Source organism: Carassius auratus, chromosome 14 (assembly GCF_003368295.1).
Source record: "Carassius auratus strain Wakin chromosome 14, ASM336829v1, whole genome shotgun sequence".
Lineage (NCBI taxonomy): Eukaryota > Metazoa > Chordata > Actinopteri > Cypriniformes > Cyprinidae > Carassius > Carassius auratus.
In genome coordinates, this window is record NC_039256.1 from 8,492,151 (window position 1) to 8,512,004 (window position 19,854).

The 19,854-nt window shown below is 37.7% G+C and overlaps 1 protein-coding gene across 1 annotated transcript in view; it reads left to right on the plus strand.

Annotated features, from left to right (window-relative positions):
* Positions 1-9,171, plus strand: part of cysltr1 (cysteinyl leukotriene receptor 1) — an 18,042-nt gene extending 8,871 nt beyond the window's left edge. Inside the window, exon 2 of the mRNA XM_026279747.1 lies at positions 5,538-9,171. Within this exon, the coding sequence (XP_026135532.1) occupies positions 5,552-6,610 (1,059 nt within the window). The 5' untranslated portion in view covers positions 5,538-5,551 and the 3' untranslated portion in view covers positions 6,611-9,171. The remainder of the gene's footprint in view (positions 1-5,537) is intronic.
* Positions 9,172-19,854: the final 10,683 nt, after the last annotated feature.

Here is a 19,854-nt window from a genome sequence, read left to right on the forward strand (position 1 = left end):
ATTACAGGTTTAGGGAGTATTAAAAAGGTCTTAAAAAGTCTTAAATTTAACATGTTCATGTCTCTAGAAACCCTGTGAGCGACTGACAGCACAGATGCCCGCGCTTGTCTTGTGAAAATAACTTTCTCACAGACATCGCTGGAAAGTTTGTAGTTTGTTCAGATATGTCAAAACAGAGAGAGAGCACACTTCTGTTGTGTGATCTTCAATGTTCACCCCAGCACATGCATCATTTGGTTTAAAACTAAATCGTAAAAATTAGACCATTTATAGGGGCATTCATTATAAACATAATGTATTTTCAACCTTAGGCATACATGACGATCTGGTGAAAGTGAATCTAGCAGCCTGTGTGTAATGTGCTCGGCTGTATGTGTCCCTCTCATCGGTACAAATACGTCCGTTGCTTGCCTGAGTGTTTCTGCATTATATGAGTGGGTAGATTATGCCACAGTCACAGTCACAGGAAGAAATACTCAAACCAACTAAATTTCAGACACCAGATATAATCTGTGATATTTATTTACTAATCTGTGCAGGACACTATAGTTAATTTATGTAAGTGAGGATAGGAAAATAAATAAAACTGTGACAAATTATACCCAAAAATTCTGCATACAGTGGACTACCAGTAAAACTGATGCAAATTTGGGACCAAAGCATAAATGGCTGTCCACTGCTCTGGGTGTGTGTTCACGGTGTGTGTGTGTGTGTGTGTGTGCACTTTGGAAGGGTTAAGTGCAGAGCACGAATTTTGAGTATGGGTCACCATACTTGGCTGTATGTCACATCACTTTTTTTCACTTTTTTATTTTTTTTATTCAGACCGAGTCTTAAAAAAAAAACAACAACAAAAAACTGAAGTTCAGGTTTGCATGAACCTGGATGACAGCATGCGTAAGAGACTATAAGCTGGCTTTAAGGCTAAGGGTTGCCTGACTAAGTTTTGATAGTAGGGATAAGCCGGTATCAAATTTTCCTGTTTTCCAAAGTTTTACACGGATTAAACTGCAAAAGAAGTATAAAGACCCATAGGTATCACTTTACAATAAGATTTCATTAGTTGACCATTAACATTAACAGTGAGTAATAGCATGCCATGGCGCTCCTGCAGGTCTACCAGGCCAAGGTGCTCAAGGGTAGTTCCGACCCGGGGTTATGCAGGAACTGCGTCGTCCTCCGGGTAATGAAAGTTGCTGGACACTCCCTGGGTCGGGCGATGTCCACAATATTGGTCCAGGAGCGACACCTGTGGCTGAACCTGGCGGACATGCGTGAGTTTGACAAAGTGCGGTTCCTCAATGCCCCTGTCTGCCAGGCCGGCCTCTTGGGTGACGCCGTGGAAAACTTTGCCCAGCAGTTTTCCGTGGCACAGAAGCAGACGGAGGCGATTAAACACATACTGCCCCAGTGACCAGCTGCAGGGGGGCGCCCTTGGAGCATCATGTATGCTGCGGCGCCCGGGGAGCAGTTGGGGGTCCAGTGCCTTGCTCAAAGACACCTCAGTCATGGTATTACCGGCCCGAGACTCAAACACACAACCTTAGAATTAGGAGTCAAACTCATTAGGCCACAACTTCACCATTGTGATCCAGTCCATACCTTTTTGTCAAAGTTATCTAACATGATCAAGCTGAATTTGTTAGTTCTTGTCATATTTTATTACCATTTTCTAAACTATAATGAATAAACCGTGATATAATTTGAGAAATGTTAAAGGTGTCTAAATAAATTTTGGTTTGACAGTATCTATTTTATAAATGAAGTTAACCACCTAACATTATACATAATTTGTTGGTTTCTGTATCCAATATTTTACACAATTAATGTAATCAGAAACACAGTCTAAATGTTATTTGTGTATTTTATTAAAAGTAGGCCAACAGCATTAGGAGATTGCTGCCACTGCAGCCTATTACTGCATACTCAATCACCAACTGAACAAGTAACTCTGTACTTCAGTGTTTAAATGCAGTGATCTAAATCAGTGAATCTAATCAGCATTAATATTAAAAGACTTAGGGCAGCGGTCCCCAACCCCCGGGCCGCGGACCGTTACCGGTCCGTGCGTCATTTGGTACCGGGCCGCACAAGAAAGAATAAATAACTAACATTAAAGCTGCAGTCAGTAACTTTTGGCACTCGCGTCTGGCAGAAGAACATTGTAACCGGATCTACTTCTCTCTGTTTACATCTATGGCGAGTCACGCAGGTACTGTGCTACTCTGCAGCGTTACCGATCCCAACCAGACTAAACTAGTCTGAATATAAACACTTATTATAAGGGTACCGTAGTGATTCAGGAAAAGACAAAAACACGGTTTGGGAAAATAGATTCATGATTTACTCGCTCATTATATTTTTTACATTTTTGACACAAAACAACACTGGCACAGCCCTGCGCTGATTGGACCAGTAGAGCCGGGAGCGGTGGATTTTTGCGGTATCTTATATTTTTAAGGCTTGTTTAAACGTCACGGAGTCAGGCGTTAGAGGCAGAGAGGATGTTATTCATGTTATGTTGTTGGCGTGATGTTATGAGGACGCTGCTAATAAAGTTGCATAAGAATACACAGTGGATTCATGTTTATTAATATATTTACAATATACCATAGTTTTTATGCCAGTCGTATCATTTTTATTTTGTTGTATTTATCCGTCACACTTTAAAGCCCGGTCCGTGAAAATATTGTCTGACATTAAACCGGTCCTTGGCACTAAAAAGGTTTGGGACAGCTGACTTAGGGTATTCATTTTAGTACAATAATGTCAATGTGACTGTGTTTGCTCAATTTGTTTAACAAAAATAGTTCCAAATAAACTTAGCAACAGAACTGTCATGCTTCTCTGAACAACACAGCGTTGTTTCATGACTGAATGATTGGCGTTTTTTGAATAATAATTTGACTTGATTCAATTGTCCATTCAGAGACAGGTGCTTGCTTCATTCTTGAATGAATCAGTCATCTGAATGAACTGTAACTCACTCATTCACTTGCTGACTGGTTACTTTTTTTTTTTTACTTTTCCTATTTGTAAATAAAACAACCTGATGTAAAACACAAAGCTCACAGCATTATTTATGCTGTTGTAAGTTTGCAGTGTAAATGCATTCATGCTGCATTTCGGCTTCATTAAATTGTCTGTATAAATGCATCTATATGGTAAATGGACTGCATTTATATAGTGCTTTCAACAGAAATATAGTGTTTATATAGTGCTTTTTGGCCATCCAAAGCGCTTTACAAGTTGCCTCACATTCACCAGTGTCTGCCATTCAAGGCACATCCAGCTCGTCGGGAGCAGCTGGGGTTAGGTGTCTAGCTCAAGGACACCTCCACACTTGGTCAGGTGGAGCCGGGGATCGAACCACCAACCTTCCGGTTTGTAGACAACCTACATGAACCACTGATCCACTGCCAATTTTTTTTTGTTAATACTGATTTCATTTAATTGGTAACAGCCCTACAGAGGCTTATTATATTTAGGGAAATTATTAATAAAACATAAGAATTTGATATGAAAGATGACATGTCTTTTAAAGGGGTCATGTGATGCAATTTCATTTTTTTTCTTTCTCTAAGGAGTGTAACCATCTATCGGTGCATAAGTTCTCTGAAGTTGCAAAGACTAAAGTCTCAAATCCAAAGAGATATTCTTTATCAGAGTTAAGAGTCAACCACACCCCACCAAAAAGGCTTATTCTAACACGCCCCACATCTCTACATCACAATGTGGGAAGATTTGCATAATGCCGCCCAGATGTTCACACAAAAAAGATGTACCTTTTATTCTCATTGTAGTATTGTTGTTGCCACCACCGCAATGTCGTATAGACGCTGTGTGTTTCACTGTAAAAGCGAAACTACTATACTATGTGTATCTTTCCAAAAGAGGACGATCCATGCTGGTGCAGCCACAGTGGCTGGTGAGCAAAAGAGTTAATGTCAAGCCCTGTATACAGTCAATACTTGTATTTATACGTACATTGCAGTTAAAAATATTTAGGTTGAGCTTATAATGCCACCTGTTGGTTTGGCATGTTCTTGACAGTGCTTCATAGCATGCTTATACGTTTTCATGAGGACAGAGATTTTTTTTTTTTTTTTTAATAGAAGAATGAAATACTCATTTTATAAAAATACCAGTGTAGAGTTTTTTTTTTTTTTTTTTGGTGTGTACAGCTCTGCTGTTTTGACGCGCTGCACACTTAAACTGTAGAAACATTGAAATGGTGGTATCATTATCATTAGATCTGCAGTTTGAGGACCCCTGATGTGCAGTCTTTCCCACACTCACAGAGAGTAATGATTGATAAAGATCAGTTTATGGAGCATGGTTTCACTAAAGGGCTAAAACAGCTCTTTGTGATCAAACAGATGATAAGAGAAACTATAATTTGTGATGCTGTAGCATCTTTATATATATCTTTATATCTGTATTTATCAAAACACTTGTGTTGTAGCTTGGAGACATCAATTACACTGCACTGTAAAGTCAGAGGTTATGTTATTTGAAATTAATTATTCATCAAATAGAAGAGCCTTGCGACACCAACACCCCTTCATATATATTGTGTTGCACAGTATGAATAAATGTCGACTTGCTATGTAATGCAATGGATGATTTCAAAAATTAAACCTTTTTTAAACCAGAAAGATCTGGAAAAAATAATTCATGCATTTATCACTCCGAGATTAGACTGTTGCAACTCATTATATATGGTGCCCAAAATAACGTTTTAGATGCAGACTGCAGATGGTCCAGAATGCGGCTGCAAGATCGCTTACAAACACTTGCAAATTTGATCATATTACTCCGGTGTTAAAATCATTACATTGATTGCCTGTCACTTTTAGGATTCATTTTAAAATCTTGTTATTTCTATTTAAATCTCTGCATGGTTTAGCCCCATCTTATATTGCTGATCTAATCCAGGAACAAAAGTCAATGAGATCACTACGATCACAATTTCAGAAACGTCTTGTTGTTCCTCGGTCTAAGATGAAGTCTAGAGGGGATCGCGCATTTGCGTTCGATCAAGATAAGTGTGAAGGGTGCTAGTGTCATTTATTTCCTTTTTATAATATATGTTTTTTGACTGTTTTATGATGTTTATACTACCTATTTAGATTTATGGATATGCATTTCCTTTTATTTTTTAATTTTTTCTCTGTTCATTGTTTTATTGCTTGTACAGCACTATGGTCAACTTTGTGGTTTTATTCAGTGCTTTATAAATATAAATAAATTTGAATGTTAATTTAATCATACACTGTGTAGATTAAGCTTAGATCAAATGTGTTATAAAAGATATGTATGATGTTAATTTAGTGGGGCTATATGATCTACTGCTGTAAAGGTTCGAAACACCTTTTTATACAACTATTTTTATTTATTTATTTTTTTTCTGGTTCAGTTGTATTAGCAGTATTTATTTATTTTTCTTTGGAAATACAGTACAGATTTTGAATAGAAAAGTAATGATACTATGTTATAGAAATTCAATATTTATATTTCTTTCTTTCATGTTTCAGACACCAATGCAAGAATGGGTCCATCTTACATAACATCTCCAACGGTTAATGATTCACAAGTGTGCCCCTCAATTGATGACTTCCGTAACCAAGTCTATTCAACGGTATATTCTATCATCACTGTCTTAGGGCTGATGGGCAATGGCTTCGCATTGTACGTGCTCCTTCGTACCTACCGTCAGAAATCATCCTTCCACATCTACATGCTCAACTTGGCTGTGTCAGACCTGCTGTGTGTCAGCACTCTGCCACTACGGGTGCTTTACTACGTCAACAAAGGGCAGTGGAACCTGGGGGACTTTCTCTGCCGTTTGAGTTCCTACGCACTGTATGTCAATCTCTACTGCAGCGTCTTCTTCATGATGGCCATGAGTTTTACCCGCTTTCTAGCAATTGTGTTCCCAGTGCAAAATCTGAGACTAGCCACTGAGAAGAAGGCATGGATAGTTTGTGTGTGCATTTGGGTCTTCATTTGCACCACCAGTTCACCCTTCCTCCTCTCCGGACAGCATACTGATCCAAAGTCTAACAAAACCAAGTGTTTTGAACCACCAGAAACATCCGAAAGCCTGGATAAACTGATCATGCTGAATTACTTTTCCCTAGTGGTGGGTTTTATTATTCCCTTCCTGGTCATCTTGCTGTGCTACGCTGGCATCTTGCGCACTCTACTTAGAAACACCAACAGTGCTAACAAGCAGCGTTACACACGCAACAAGGCCATTCGGATGATTGTTGTGGTGATGCTTGCTTTCTTGGTTAGTTTCATGCCTTATCATATACAACGCACGCTGCATCTCCACTTTAAAAACCGTAAAGAAGCTAACTGTGAGGAGATTATTTATATGCAGAAGTCTGTGGTTATCACCCTCTGCCTGGCTGCTGCTAACTCATGCTTTGACCCAATGCTCTACTTCTTCTCTGGAGAGAATTTTCGACATCGACTGTCCACCTTCCGAAGGGCTTCAGGATACCTCATTGGAACTCACAAAAGCCGCCATGCTGTCCAAAGCTCCCCGCCTGTGGAAGAGAGTGAACTGCAAAGTTGTAACGGTTCAAACACACTCAGGTAGAGGCAATAGAATTGCTGCTTTTTTGTCAATATAGAAGCAGACTTCTTGAGACTAAATAAATATTATTATTCAAAGTAGTTTTAAGAAGAAGGAAAAGAAGGGGTTCTTATGTTCTACATTTGAATATTAAGACTGTAAAATGGCACTATGGATCTTGTGCATGATTACAAACAATATACATTTCAAATATATACAGAGTTCTGGCATGAAACTCTAGATGGTGAAGTCCGATGTGTCTAACTCAATCTGACCTAATGACATCATCATCACATGGCACAGCTGATTGGTTTCCTCCTGTATCGGTAACCAATGAGCTCGCTGCTGAACATTTGAATATATGACAAGTGCTTGCTGTAGCAGTTCGCAGCATGCTTCAGAAACCCTCCACCTTCCCCAGCTCCACCTGTAAAGATCTGCTATGAGGTGATCATGTATGCTATATGGGGGTTATTTCATGTATGTTATATTTGCAATACTGTATTTCATACATGCTCACAGCAGCATGTTGTGGATGTATTGGCAGAAGCAGCAGCACAGCAGATCTATTTCGCCAAGACCAAATACATCAACATTGTCATGTACATTACCATGCCAATCTGAGAGTTGTCATGACAGATATATATATATATGCATAAAACCAAGACTTGTCATTTGCACTTAAATATTGTGGCTCTTTTGTTAGTTTTGATTATTGCTTCTATTGTTATCATTTGTATGTAGCTTATGATAAGTGTCTGCTAGATGACTTTACATTTAGTCATTTTGCAGTCGCTCTTATCTAAAGTGACTTACAAATGAGGACAATGGAAGCAATCAAACATAACAGAAGAGCAATGAATAGTGCAAGCTAGTGTATATACATTTAGAAAATGAAGGGAATATATTTGCATTTGCAAAGCATTTCATAGTACTGATAACTGGACTCCTTAGTAAATTGTTATTGGATGAAGTATTTATTTTTTGTTAAATAACAATTTAACCCTAAAACCGTATTCTGGACAAATGTGGGCAAAATAATTTTGATTTATTTTTAAAAAATACTTCCCTTGATCTGAGCGGTACAAGACTTGGTTACTTTTCCTAAGTTTGCCTCCTGAACACACACACATTTTTTTTGATTCAATTCTACAAGGTTAAGTGGGTGAAAAAAAAAAAACTACTTAATCTTGTATTTGGGTCAAAAACGGGCACCCATAGAAATGAATGGGAAAAAACTGTAATTTAGAGCATTCTTCTTGTTTTTTTTTTGTAAAAATAAATTAATAGATCCAATACAATGCATATCTAACATACACTCAAATGAAGAGCTGATCCTGTACAACATTCTCATCATGGCAAAAACTCACACTCATACACACACACACACACACACAAACAATGCATTCAATGAGCCTGTGACAGAGCTGGGCTAATGTCTGACCATGTTTTTTGGTATGATCCAATCATCCAACTGGCTCATCACCCTCTCTCTCTCTCTCACACACACTCACACACACACACATACACACTCACACAGACACACACACACACACACACACACACACACAATGCATTCAATGAGCCTATAACAGAGCTGGGCTAATGTCTGACCATGTTTTTTGGTATGATCCAATCAACCACCTGGCACCTGACACCTTCAGAGTCAGATCAAACTGCTACTGCAAGTTGTGTTGTTACTTCCAAACAAAACGTTTATGTGGCATATGCTACCTAAACCTGCAGTGGCAGTTATTTTCTCAGTTCACTGCAAGCAGCACAATGAGAAGGAGGTTTAGTGCAGCAGAAACCCTGGATATTCTCCTGGAATCCAGTGGGGAAGAAGGAGACCAGGCAAACTGTGGTTTGGAGTCAGCAGAGGATCAAGGATCTGAACAGTGATACAGTGGTTCATAGAGTTCAGCCTATATATGCAGCCATTAAGTACTATAGCCATCTAGTGGCTATTGATATTATTGTTTTTTGTTAATTTAATACCAATATGAGACACCAGGTGACAGCAAAGTCACTTCATCTTTAGGTTTTAGCTCTAAGAACTTATTGAAATGATATTTTAATGTGGTTAAAAAATTTAAAAACATAAAACATAAAAATAAGCATAATTTACATAGAAAATATGGTACTTTTGAGGTAAATAAATTCAAAAATAATATATATTTTTTTTTAAAAAAGCACCATAAATAGATAGACAAAACTTTATCGAAGACAGTGATATAACATTTATAATAAATAAAAAATAGGATCACACCTGAGTCCTCTGTGCCCACATTTGTCCACAATTACAGGATTAAGGGCTATAAAGTGAATACGGTTTGAGGGTTAAGAGGAGACACACACAAAAACAAACAAACAAAACATCATGTAAACAAACTGCATTCAGCATACTATGTGTATTCATTGTGCCATTTATTCTTATTGCAGCATTTTGGGATGTATCAATGTAAATGCATAATGTAACTGTACTGTATCTTTACATGCCTTTATGGCTTTATCTGAATTCATCAGATCATTACAAAACAATGTTAAGAGGGGTTATAATCAAATACAATTTAATTGCATCATTCTATATGCATAACGCATACATTTCTTTTTTCGTGTTTTAATCACTCACTGTTGATTCCATTGTTGTGAGTAATTATTGAAATGTTTATAACAGGGGTCTTCAACCCTGCCCACTGTCTTGCAGAGTTTATTAAGGACACAGGACTGTAAGAAGTATATGATTTACTGGGAGTATATATTTTACTGGAAGTATATGATTTTTGGCTTGTGTGATTGTTAATTACCCAAATGTTGACTTGACTAAATTATACAATGCAAGTGCGGGAAGATTAGTAGCCATGTGACTGAGAACATAGTGTGTTCACTTTGAAGCGGCGCTGAACAGAGCGATTAGTGTATGACATTAAAGTTCTGCAAAAACTACAGAGAGCAGACGCCTCTGCATGCTTTCCAGTCACTCTCAGGTTACTTTGATGCCATACACCGATCGATCTGGGCAGCGCCGCTTCAAGTTAAATACACCTAACATGTATTTTAATGTGAGAGGATGAGTAACACTTTGTCAACCACTCAACCAGCATTAAATGCTCATTACATTAATAAATTATCAGTATAGTCAGAAAAAACTACTCGAATCTGATTCAAGGTCTAGTCCAAAATCTAGCATCATTAGACAATCAATCAAGTATTGTTTTTATTTTTTTATTTTTTTTACTCTATTTCTTTTCTGAGAGCCTTGTTTTCCAAGTTAGGCTTTGCACTTTTTGCTTACCTCAAACTTTAACAGCCTATGAAACTCCTTCATTATCATTTGTGTCCCAAGAAGACTTTACTCCAGATGGGACCAAGACCTCCAACAAATGAGCAGACCTGGGAACCCACTTTCACAGAACGATGCAACATTCAAAGATGCTACCCAAGAAATGCAAATAATGCTCCAGATTCTTGCTGAACTGGTGTATCGATGTAACGTTTCTTAGACTTTATAGAAAACTCAATGACAGGGTTAAATTAATGATGGATGGTTCATTCAGGTCAGGTCTAAGAAACTGCATGCTGCTCTTTCTTTCTTTTTCAACTTGTCTGAATGTGTGAGTGCATGTGTTTGTGTTAGATTAGTCTACATATATTAGAATAGATTAATAAAGTCCCACTGGTAAAGAGAAGTGTCTTGTGTTTTCTTCATGTAATATCTTACTGTTGATCGAGATGGATGAATGGATGAATAATTTGTATCAGTCATAGAACAGTGATACTGTCACTGTTCCTTATAAGTAAAATTATTAATTCCCTAGAGGTAAATTGAACATATGACGTTATATGATAATTTACGCTTTTAGACTTGTAGATTGCTGGCTTCGTTCCAAAACAAGGTCTTTTAATGTTGTATTCTCTTGTAGGTTCACTTTGCAATTACAGTTAAAAAAGGAACTTGTAACTAACCACACACATGCATACAAATTTGGACCCCATAACATAGGTTTGTGTTTATGTGTGTGTGTATCAGTGATGCGTGGGCCGTGAGTCAATGTATAAACAACCCGCACCCGACCAATGTTTTCAACTAACGCGCCCGCAACTCGGACCGCAAAAAAGAAAAGGAAAAAAATTGTACCCGACCTGCTTCCTGACCCGCATAGGCTATATCCTACAGGATAATAAGGGTTATGCCGGCACACATAAGGCTTGCCACAGAGAACCGGTAAAGTAATGATTGTGAATGTGTCTAAATTAGCAAGGAGACATTTAATTGTTTAGTAATAAACTGGTGTTTTTCTGTGTCGCTGCTAAGATGAAGTTGACGATGCGGACTCGCCATGAATGCCAGAGAGAAATGCACATTTCATATGGATTAACATTATATAATCAGAGAGCAGCCTATTTATTTTGGTTTGAATATTACCATTTAAAAGTAGACATTTCAAGCTTTTTGTCATAAACTACCTATATTTTAAACCCTCTGACTAAAAGATTTAGACACTACCGTACACTACTACTGATTTGCATGTTTCTTGATGTGCTTTTTTTCTGTGGTACTCACATGCACTTTGTTGTTTACGTCGTATTCTCCACCATGTCCCACAGAAAAACTGCTTTTGCGTAAAATCCAAAAAGCTCTCTCTGCTTCGCCATCTACAGGTCTTAACCAAGAGTATTTTGTGGTCCATTTGCTATTAAAAGGGCATCTTCTCTTTTTCGTGGCCATGACTGCTTAACCTGACCGAACAGCGCACTCTCTAATTTGAAATTGTTGACAATGTTGAGGCATTCGTGCACCAGTCAACAGTTTGATTGATGTACGACTCAGTCTATCGACTAACGCTTTTATTGCTCTCCTCTGAACTATTGGACAAAAGTTAACAGTACACCTATGGAAGTATCCGTGTATTTATTAGGCAGGGTCAAATGAAAAAGCGGGACAGAGGCTCAGTTTGCGTGAGGCAGGACAAAGGGTAAATTGCTGTACTGTACAACATAAAGCGGGACAGGTGGTCACTATTTGCACCAGTTATTCAGCCAATAAAGTGTAGGCCTATGTATTTCAAAATTGTGTCTAGTACTATATAAATTACAATGGCTTAATTGGCATCTTTATTTCAAATGACCTGACTGGCTGCGACCGGAATATCATTAAAAATATTTTTGGATGACTTGTAACCGCGGGTAACCACAGCTGACCGCAGGCACCCGCTCATTTCGGATCAACCCGCGCATCACTGCTGTGTACCAGTTCAAGTGGACCAGTATACTCACTAGCTCTTGACCTGCTGCTAATACTGTGGTCAGTCAAGATTATGACAGTAGGCTTTTAACCAGGGTCATGTCTATTTGATGGCCAGGGGTGGTACTGCCTAACCCCCCTCCACCCCAGGTGCACCCCCCACACTGCCCCGCCCACCAGATGCCTTGCAATAAGCTTGTTTTTAGTAAATTTCTAACTGCATCTGGTGGTGGATCCTGGTATGTGCACCTAGGGCCGCTTTCATCTCCTCTTTATACTTAATTTTAGGCAGTTTCTATAGTGTGTGATGACAAATATCTGGCGCATATGATGTTACGTGATCCAGGTAATGTGAGAGGACTAATCTCTCCACTCACAAGCGGATTTCCTTTACTTAAACAAAACTGGACGTGTGCTTTTAAATATACAAGGTTATGAATGGTACACACTCAAAGGTTGTTTTCGCATCACTGAAGACCAGAAGAGCTTCTTTTTTTTCTAAATCAGATGAAGAGTAGGCTTTTCTCACTATATTGAAACAAGCTTGATGTGACTCACAAATACATTGAAATACCTAAAAAAAAAAAAAAAAAGGTTAAAAATATACCAACTGAAGGGGTATTACTGACATATTCTGTAGTAATTTATTTGATTATTTAATCTTCATTTGCTAGTGAAAATCCCAGTCTGAGCAATGGTGCCAGCTGTCTATTTGCGTCAAAAAGTGGAGATTTCACTTATCAGTTTGTATGAACGCATGCATACTGTATAGGCTACTTCAAAGAATACTGTACAGTCATTTTGATTCATTTTCAACATTTTGGGTAGTTTTGATGCCATGAGCCAGTTTTGATAACTATGGTTTAAGAAAAACCATAAATATAGATTAATAATTAATGATTAGTTATAATTACAGACTTGCCACAGCACTCATTTGTAAACCACACTGGATGAAAGCGTCTTCTAAATGATTAAATGTAAATGTGTAAAATGTAAAAAAAACTAATAATGAAAAGTGCAGGTTTAAAAAAAGTCAGAAGCTTTATATTGCCGATTCATTTTTTTTTCTTAGCTTCAACTAAGCAAGGCACAAAACAAGCAGTAGCCTAAACGATGTCATGTGCTTAGCGGTCTATAGCTGTTGAGGCTTTTACATTTTGACAGCCTAAAAACAGACTTCAGGTCACCTGGTCAGAGGAGAACTGACCCCAACTGAGCCTGGTTTCTCCCAAGGTTTTTTTCTCCATTCTGTCACCGATGGAGTTTCGGTTCCTTGCCGCTGTCGCCTCTGGCTTGCTTAGTTGGGGTCACTTCATCTACAGCGAGATCTGCCTTTAACTATCATTTTGCATTATTGAGACACTGTTTTCCTAATGAATGTTGTTCAGTTGCTTTGACGCAATGTATTTTGTTTAAAGCGCTATATAAATAAAGGTGATTGATTGATTAATTACTGTAAATAATGAATTAACGAAATGTACCATATCCTAACTGCGTGAGCTTAATCAGATTTGTCATAATTATTTTTTACAAAAAAAATATCTGGAGGACCCACCTCGACACATGTCTATTTTATTTTTATTTTTTTCTTAATCTGTGCTTCTCATCCATTCTGCGATGTCTATGGGTAGTGCAGCTACACCATACATATTTAACTATGCACAACTGGGGAAGTCGTGGCCTTATGGTTAGGTTGTGAGTTCGAGTCTTGGGCCGACAGGAATTGTAGGTGAAGGAATGAATGTACAGTGCCCTCTCCACCTTCAATACCATGACTGAGGTACCTTTGAGCAAGGCACTGAACCCCCAACTGCTCCACAGGTGCCTCAGCATAAATGATGCCCATTGCACTGTGTGTGTGTGTGTGTGTGCTCTTGTTTTTGTGACATATCAGGACACAACTGTGTATAATGACATAAGTATGACACAGGTATTACAAGGACAGGGTGACTTATGAGGACATAACCCATGTCCCCATTTTTCAAAAATGTTTTTTTTTTTTGTTGAGAAAGTAAAAATGCACAAAGTTTCCTGTGAGGGTTAGGTTTAGGTGTAGGGTTGGTGTAGGGCCATAGAATATACAGTTTGTACAGTATAAAAACCATTAAGCCTATGAGATATCCCCACTTTTTGCAAAAACAAACGTGTGTGTATGTGTGTCTGTGTGTGTGTCAGTGATGCGCGGGTCAATGTATTAATAACCCGCACCCGACCGACATTTTCAACTAACCCGCCCGCAACTCGGACCGCAAAAAAAGGAAAAGAAAATATTGTACCCGACCCGCTTCCTGACCCGCATTTTTAAAATGTAGTAAATGCTCATCATATCGTCATTGGGCCATAGACGTAGGAACTAGGCAAAAAAAAAAAAAAAAACAACCTTACAATTATTACAAGAATTATTACAAATTTGTTCTAAAATAGTCTAGTCTGGCTATGTCTATTTTTATGTTTCTGTTCAGCAGAGATGAGGTTTGGGTTTGCGCATTTCTCCATATATTACGCTCAACCCAGAATGGCCTGCTGGTTCCAAAATATGCAAGGAGACATTTAATTGTTTAGTAATAAACTGGTGTTTTCTGTGTCGCTGCAAAGATTAAGTTGACGATGCTGACTTGCCATGAACGCCAGAGAGAAATGCACATTATGGATTACATAATCAGAGAGTAGCCTATTTATTTTGGTTTTAATATTTTCGTTTAAAAGTAGACATTTCAAGCTTTCTGTAATATATATCCTATATTTCTCAAATCTGTGAGGCACACGCTGAGTTTCGGTGCCCTCCAGGTCACATGCAAGTGATCCTGCCGGCGCCTCATTACATTGTCTGTTATATATTTGCTTCTTATTCATAAAATACGGGCAATTGGTTGATAAAACATTGATCAAAATTAAGATACAATTTATAGAAAACGAAAATCTTTATCTTAACAATCTGATTTTCTACAAACAACAAAAAAAACTTTTTTATTATTATCATCATTATTATTATTATTATTATTATTATAATTAATGTTGAAAAGAACTGAGAATATTTTTTCAGGTTTATTAGGGGGGATAAATTGAAAGAACAGCATTATTACATTTGTTACAGTCACATTTATTTGTTACATTTATATTATTTACATCAAGCTTTTGAATGGTATAGTATGTATATTGTTACTGAAACTTCATAATGTTTCACTTGATTATACATTTAGTCAGGAATTATATTTTGGGAAAAGTCTAACTAGTAAAATGTTTACAGGTTATGTGAAAACTAGTACAAATACATAAATAAAAAGAGACTTACTCATGTTTATGATCTCTGCTGAATAAAGCACTTCATCCTTTTTTCTGAGGAAATCCATTTCTCAAATCTTCAACCACATCACATCTTTTCGGGGTTTATTATGTCTTATTGCTCTCATCGCGAAGCAAACAGTAAAATAAAAAACTTGAACAGTCTCGCTGCTTTTTCTTCTGTGTGGATGTATTCAAGCCGCGCGCTTCAGTTTGAATCTGAATAGCGCATTCAGCGCGGGGGCGTGGTCACATTAGATATAATGAAGGGAGACGTGAAAAACTAGACATCGCGTTGTTTTCATATGGATTACTTTATCACAGAATATCTGTTTTGGCAGCACTTGTTTAGTTTAAAAGCAGACATGTCAAGCTTTCTATAGATATCTCTCTCATGTCTCTTCGTTGAGTATTCACGGAGTTACAGTTCATTTTAATGACGTGTTTGTGCATTACGATCAGCGCAGACAGCACACCTTGTTTGTTATCTTTATTTTATAAGTGCACAAAGTTCTGTTGTTATTATGTCTGTATTCAAAAAAAGTAGACCCTTTACAGATTCGATTGATGTATTACTCTTAACTGTACGATCAAAACTGAAAGTGTAATTTAAGTTCTTTTCGTGGTTAGGAGAAAATGACTCATAACGCGTATATACGTTAATCGACTCCAGAGGGTTAAAAAGAGTTTACTATAAAACAAAACTTAGTGAAGTCGTTAAAATCATGTTTTACCAAAAACAGGTCTTCACCTTTTCTCGTGCCGCTTTCATCTCTATGTGCAGACTGAGCTCATGCGTCATCTTCGCGCCAGTTATTCAGCCAATAAAGTGTAGGCCTATGTATTTCAAAATTGTGTCTAGTACTATATTAATTACAAAGGTTTAATTGGCATCTATATTTCAAACGACCTGACTGACCGCGACCCGAATATCATTAAAAATATTTTTGGATGACTCGTAACCGCAGGCACCCGCTCATTTTGGATCAACCCGCGCATAACTGGTGTGTGTACATGTTCACTGCAGTGAGTGCAGTTTTGATGGGTTAAATACAGAGCAAGAATTCTTGAGTATGGGTCACCATACTTAGCTGTATGTCACAAATAAAATGATGATGATAAAAATTTCTGAAATAAATAGGTTGCACAGAAGAAAGACTGATCTAGGACATTGCCCATATAGCAGCAGATGACAATTTTTTTTTTTTTTTTTGCATATGAACGGCTGCTGCTGGCCAAATGGGCGCCCTAAGCAGAATAGTATTGTTGTGCCCTTTCCTTAAAAAAAAAAAAAAAAACTACTATAAGGGATCAAAGTAGACCTTTAATAAAATATAAAAATAAATCAATACATTGTAATTAAATTGCAGGTTATTGTTAATAAATTACAGGTGTAACTCTAGCCATGTTTACAAGATGGCGGCACGTCCACACGCCGCAGGTTCTCTCTCTTCCCTCAGAATGTTTTTTTTGTGTTGTGAGTCGCACATGGAGGCACAAAACAGCACCACTGCACAGAAGACTCCACCTCCTCTCAGCGACCAGGTGATGATGCTGACCACAGACAACGTGAGGAGATCCCTCAGTAGGATCAATGCGCGCAGAGCTCCAGGTCCTGACAACATATCAGGTTGCATACTGAGAGACTGTGCAGTGGAACTCAATGATGACTTCACAGACATTTTCAACATCTCACTTAGGCTGTTGTCCCCACATGCTTCAAAACCATCAGTCCACCATCATTCCAGTCCCAAAGAAGGCGTCTCCATCCTGATTCAATGACTGCCATCCTGTTGTACTTACTCCCATTCTCATGAAGTTCTTTGAACGGCTAGTCATGCACCACATCAAGGATGCCCTCCCACCCTCTCTGGACCCCTTTCAGTTTGCATATCGGTCAAACCGCTCAACCAATGATGTCATCCCCACTTTCCTCGGCACTCACACATCTAGACCAAACAGACTCATACATCAGAATGCTGTTTATAGACTTCAGTTCAGCATTCAACACAATCATCCCTCAACAGCTCATTAACAAACTGGTCCAGCTGGGGCTCAATACTTCGCTGTGCAACTGGCTGTTGGACTTTCTGTCTAAAAGACCTCAGGCAGTACGGGTCAGCAGCAACACATCCAGCACCATCACACTGAACACTGGGGCCCCCCAAGGATGTGTGCAGAGCCCCCTGCTCTTCACTCTGCTGATCCATGACTGCACACCGTCACACAACTCCAACCTCTTTATTAATGTCTCTACTTCCTCCGCAAACTGAGAAGAGCTAGAGCCCCGCCCCCCATCATGTACACCTTCTACAGAGGCACCATCGAGAGCATCCTGACAAGCTGCATCACTGTGTGGTATGGCGCCTGCAACGCGTCCTGCCGGAAGACCCTTCAAGGCATAGTAAATGCAACTGAGAAGATCTTTGGTGGCTCCCTCCCCTCTCTCCAGGACATTTATGGAACCCGTCTCACCCATAAAGCCCTTTGCATCACAGGTGATCCCGCTCACCCATCACACAGCTTCTTCAGTATGCTGCCATCAGGGAGGAGACTGCAGAGTCTCTAGGCCAGGGTCAGCAGACTGAAGAACTGCCTTTATTAATACTGACTGATTTTATATCCTCAAGAAATCAAAAATCACACAAAATAAAACTAAGCAGTTTTACTACGATAAACCCATGGTTCATTTTGGTGTTTATTTTATTTATTTTTATTTTATTTTTTTGAAGACATTAAAGAGGCTGTAGCATTCCTATCAAAAATAGGTGGGAAAACATTAAAAAGAAAATTAAGTTTATATTTTAATTAAATGTTTGGTCAATATTAAACAAAGATTTGATAATCCTGTAAGTGTAACAATCAGGCAATTATCAGGCCTTTGGTGACCTTTGCATGCATTTAATAATAATGTAATAATACAAATAGTTTATTTTGTAGTACATATATTTTAACAGTGTTATTTAATGAAACCATATGATTACTATTTATTAACCAATCATTATTGCATCGTTGTTTTTAAATATGATTTATTTCATGACAACTAGAATATTAAGTATGCTAAATATTAAGATGCATTTATTAGTTGGTGGTGAAATTATTCCAGTTAGATTCCAATCAGCTTATCTTTGTAAAATGGCACAGCTTCTTAAATCTTAGCTTCTTAGTCAATCAAGCATTATATAATGGTTTAATGATAATTAAGCAAAAATTTATAATAGAACTTTAATGATAGGACTAAAACTTGGTAACCATGTATGAACGCATATTTTTCAATTTAACTGAACTTTTTTTATTTATTTTTATTTTTATTTTATTGAGCATATACATATTATTGAATTTTCAATCAGCAGTATATAACAGGCTCAAGTATTTTTGTATAAATGTACATACATAAAGCAGAACACTACATAAAAGAAAATAAAAATAAAAAAGGACATACGGTGCAAAAGTTGAATACAATTTTGTAGCAAGAAGTATAATAAAAGTTTATATACATAAAATGAAAGAAAATAAGTGTTTATACAGATACTGACTGTAAGAAGTCTATGAAGGGTTGCCAAATATTATAAAAACCTGAGAGATTGTCCTTCAACAAATATCTAATTCTTTCCAAATGTAAAGTGTTGGATAAATCTCGAACCCACATTTTGTCAGTGGGTATTGCTGGTCCTTTCCATGACATCAAAAGTAACTTTTTTGCATTTATAAGGGAGTAGGAAATGAACCATTGCTGGGCTGAAGTCAATTTTCTAAATAACTCTGATGTGCCGAGGATAATCAGCAATGGTTTCGGTGACAATGTAATTTTAAAAATTCTTGACAGTACATTAAACACATCAGACCAGTAACTGGCGACCTTCGGGCAAGAAAAAAAAAGCATGAAAGAGTGTTGCATTGAGGGACTGACATTTATCACAGTTTGATAAAACGTTCGGAAAAATGTTGTGGATCTTTACTTTTGAAAAGTGAAGCCTATGAATAATTTTGAACTGTATAAGATGATGTCTCGTATTATTAGAGCAGGAGTGTATGCATTTCAGCGATTCTTCCCAGATTTCATATGGAATATGGGTATCCATGTCCTTCTCCCAACTATCTTTACATTTATTGGACGAAGGGGAAGACATTGTTTGTTATATATATATATTGTTATATATATTAGAGATAAATTTATCTTTATATGGGGGTATAGTGAGACATTCATCAAGTATAGATTGTGGTTGTGTCTCGAAACCTGGCATGAATTTTCGTATATAGTCTCTTACCTGTAGGTATCTAAAGATCTTGTTATGTTATCTTGTTATCTTGTTATGTAGTTTGAACTTTGTTTGTAAATTTACCGTCAATATACAGGTCACGGATACTACACAATCCTAATTTCCTCCAGTTAGAAAACGTCCAATCTAAATTAGAAGGGGCAAAGCATGGATTTTTAGCAATTAGTAAAGAAAGAGGAAGCGTTTTGTGGGAAAAATGTGATTTAATTTGTTTCCATATACGAAATTAATTATGTATGATCGGATTCTGAATGTCCTTTGTCTTGTCCAGTGGGAATGGTGAAAGTACTAGCGCTGCAGGTAAATATGGATCACAGTCTTCCACTTCAATAGTTAACCAGGTGGGGAGTGTGTTAGAAGAGATGAGGAAGGAGTTAATAGATTTAAAAGCACATGCCCAATAATACATCATAAAATTTGGGAGAGATAGACCACCATTCGTTTTAGATTTGGTTAAATGT